Source organism: Saprolegnia diclina (genome assembly GCF_000281045.1).
Source record: "Saprolegnia diclina VS20 unplaced genomic scaffold supercont1.27, whole genome shotgun sequence".
In the NCBI taxonomy this organism is placed as follows: Eukaryota; Oomycota; class Saprolegniomycetes; order Saprolegniales; family Saprolegniaceae; genus Saprolegnia; species Saprolegnia diclina.
In genome coordinates, this window is record NW_008246094.1 from 477746 (window position 1) to 480828 (window position 3083).

At 58.9% G+C, this 3083-nt stretch overlaps 3 protein-coding genes across 3 annotated transcripts; 2 read left to right on the forward strand and 1 right to left on the reverse strand.

Annotated features, from left to right (window-relative positions):
• Positions 1 to 24: 24 nt before the first annotated feature.
• Positions 25 to 824, reverse strand: SDRG_08821 (hypothetical protein). The gene has a single exon (XM_008614719.1). The coding sequence runs from the start codon at positions 716 to 718 to the stop codon at positions 89 to 91; it is 630 nt and encodes a 209-aa protein (XP_008612941.1). The 5' UTR covers positions 719 to 824; the 3' UTR covers positions 25 to 88.
• A 574-nt stretch (positions 825 to 1398) lies between these two features.
• On the forward strand, positions 1399 to 2037 carry SDRG_08822 (hypothetical protein; the record flags this gene model as incomplete). The annotated part of the gene is made up of 1 exon (XM_008614720.1): positions 1399 to 2037. One exon carries the CDS (start codon positions 1399 to 1401, stop codon positions 2035 to 2037), a length of 639 nt encoding a protein of 212 aa, XP_008612942.1.
• Positions 2038 to 2369: 332 nt separating this feature from the next.
• SDRG_08823 (hypothetical protein) lies at positions 2370 to 2993 on the forward strand (the record flags this gene model as incomplete). The annotated part of the gene is made up of 1 exon (XM_008614721.1): positions 2370 to 2993. The coding sequence occupies one exon, from the start codon at positions 2370 to 2372 to the stop codon at positions 2991 to 2993; it is 624 nt and encodes a 207-aa protein (XP_008612943.1).
• Positions 2994 to 3083: the final 90 nt, after the last annotated feature.

Here is a 3083-nt window from a genome sequence, read left to right on the forward strand (position 1 = left end):
ATGCATGATACGTTCTCGTTGTGGTTTCGATACAAAACAAAAGTGTATTACGTGGCGGCTTGCAAACACGCGTGTCCGTTACAATGCTTTACGGGTGCGTGACGTACCACGCTTGGACCTTCGGGAGGGCTGCGACGGCGTCCGCGATCGCCTGCCAGCGCGGGTATCCGTCGCAGAGCGTCGTGGGAAGACCAACCATTTTGCCCGACTGCAAGTTCATGCGCATGACAAAGAGCTCAATATCGGCCAGCGAAAGCTTGTCGCCCAAGAGATACGGGCCCTTGGAAGCGGCGGTGACGAGCCGCGCTTCGAGGCCGGCAAACAAGGCCGGGAGCGCCTCTGCCGCGAGCTCCTTTGCAATCGCAAGCTTCTTCTCGGGGTCCGACTCGTAAAAGTACGGAAGGAGTTTGCCCGTGATGTCGTCGGACGTGGCGAGGATCTCGTCGACGCGGTACGCACCCAGCGGGTCGGACGTCGGATAGAGACCCGTGAGCGCGCCAACGTAGCGCGCCATACCATGCGACTGCGTAAAGACTTCGCCATCGACAGCGAGTGTCGGGAGCTGCTTGAACGGCAGCGTCGGCTTGAGCACCAGAAATTCTTCGTAGCTGAGGCGCTCGTCTTCGAACGAAACGTCGTTGAGGAAGAGCGCGAGGCGCGTGAGCTCGGCGCGGCCAGACGCGTCGAAGTAGGTAAGCTTAAGCGTCGGTTGGGTCATGGCGATGAAAATTGAAAGTGGTTTGGTGCTGCTGCGAGCTGCTTTGGGCTGCTGGTGTTGCCTTTGTACACGGTGTCCCGACGCGTAATCTATGAGCTGGTGGCGCGCTAGATTCGATCTTTGCCGCCCTTGGATTGGTCGAGACACTGCGCTGTATTCGGAATCAGCCAATCAAACGCGCTCGCGGGCGTGTGCACATCGACAAGCTAACGTGTTCGGCCGTGTTCCAGCTGCTGTCGACTTGAAGTTTGTATGCCGAAGTGCATACGCGGCGGATTGGTCTCGAGGTTGTGATGAGGTAATCGATTGTGGCAATCTCGAGCAGAGACGAATGACTTGGCACTGGCATTGATTTCATCGTTCACGCAAATAGGATCTACAAGATGGAAGTCTCCAGTCCAAGACGGACAGGACCCAAGCTGTCGACGTAGCACCAGCGCTTTCGCAAGCAGGGGCCGTCTGTGTTGACGTCAAGAAGGGGCGCCAAAGCTTGTGCGAGTCGAAGCGGCGCTACTTGTGGCTTTTCGCAAGCCAGTGTAGTCTGAGTCGGCGGCCCAAGGTGCCAAGCGAGTGCCTCCAACTTCAACCCAAAACGCCACTTGATTGGTCCAAATTCTACCTATCGCACGCAGTCTCACGCCGGCCCCACAAGAAAGGCAGCGACGACGACGACGACGACGATGGCCGTCCCGCAGACCATCAAGCTCACGTACTTCAACCTCGCGGGCCGAGCCGAGATTGCGCGCCTCGCCTTTCACATTGGCGACGTTGCCTTTGAGGACGAGCGCATCTCCCGCGATGCGTTCGCTGCGCTCAAGCCGTCGCTGCCATTCGGCCAGCTCCCGATCTTGACAGTCGACGGTAAAGCCTTTGCGCAGTCGAGTGCGATCGCTCGCTTCGCCGGCGCGCGCTCAGGCCTGTACCCGACGGACCCGATCGCGGCGCTGCAGGTAGACGAGATCCTCGAGCATGCCAAAGACATATTCGACGTCCTTGTGCCCACGCTGCGAGAGCCGGACAAGGCGAAGCGGCTTGCGATGCGCCAGGAGCTAACGGAGCGCAAGGTGCAGCCCATGTGCGCCGCCTTGGAAGCGCGCGTCGCGTCGACGAAGGCGCCGATCGGGGATTTTGTGCTCGGCCACGCCCTTTCGCTCGCCGACTTGGAGCTCTACTTGACCCGCGGCCTCTTTACGTCCGGCTGGTTCGAAGGCGTGCCCCCGACGCTTTGTGACGACCACGCCGCGTGGTCTCGAATCGCGGCAGCCGTCGCGAAGCACCCTAAAGTGCAGAGCTGGCAGCAGCGAGCCACGACAGCCTAACGCCAGCATCAACACCACTTGACTCTTTGATTGTTACATCACTCGCTCCAAATGTCTAGCGCCATGAGATGCATTGACTAAAATGCTCCGTGTCGAATACATTTGGTCTAATGTATCATTGTGCAATTGTATCTGGACGGAACTAGGTAACTGCATTGGCTGCTTGAGCCAGATACGATGGTAGCTCTGTGTACGATAGTACGAGTCGTTCGATGTGCGCGATGAGCTCGGTGCGCTTCCGTTTGCGTCCGCCGACGACGGAACGACCAGCTGACCGCCTAGCTTCGATATTTGGTATCTTTTCCTTTGACTCAGGAAACAATTACAGCGCCATGACGTACCCGACCTTGAAAGTGACGTACCTCGACAGCTTTGGCCGTGCCGAGCTCACGCGCCTCGCGCTTCATGTCGCTGGCATTCCTTTCGAAGACGAGCGCTTGAGCTGGGCGTCGTTCGTCGCGCTCCAGCCGTCGCTGCCGTTCCATCAGATCCCGACGCTCACGATCAACGGCGAAGTGCTCGCGCAATCTTTTACCATGGCGCGCTACGTGGGGCGCCTCGGTGGCTTGTACCCAACGGACCGGCTCGCGGCGTTTCGCGTGGACGAGGTCCTCGCTGCGTGCCTCGACCTCGTCGACCTTTTCATGCCGTCGTTCAAAGAGCCCGACAACGCCAAACGACTCGCCATGCGCGCGGCACTGAGCCAAGCGACGCTACCGACACTCCTCGCGTGCATTGAAGCGCGGCTGCCTTTGTCGGGCACGTACTTTCTCGGCGACGACCTCTCGATCGCCGACCTGGAGCTCTACTGCTCGCGCGTCTTCTTGACGCAAGGGTACCTCGACGGCATCCCACCTTCGATCATTACGCCGTACGGTCGTTGGAACGCCATTGCAGACGCCGTGGGTGCCCACCCCAAGATCGAGGCGTGGGTGGTCGCGCACAAAAAGAAGTAAACGCTAGGGGGTTGCACGCGTTTATAAACCAAACACTAAAACAAAAGTTGGTGACTGGCACTCTGCGCACCCTAGATGGAACGACAAATT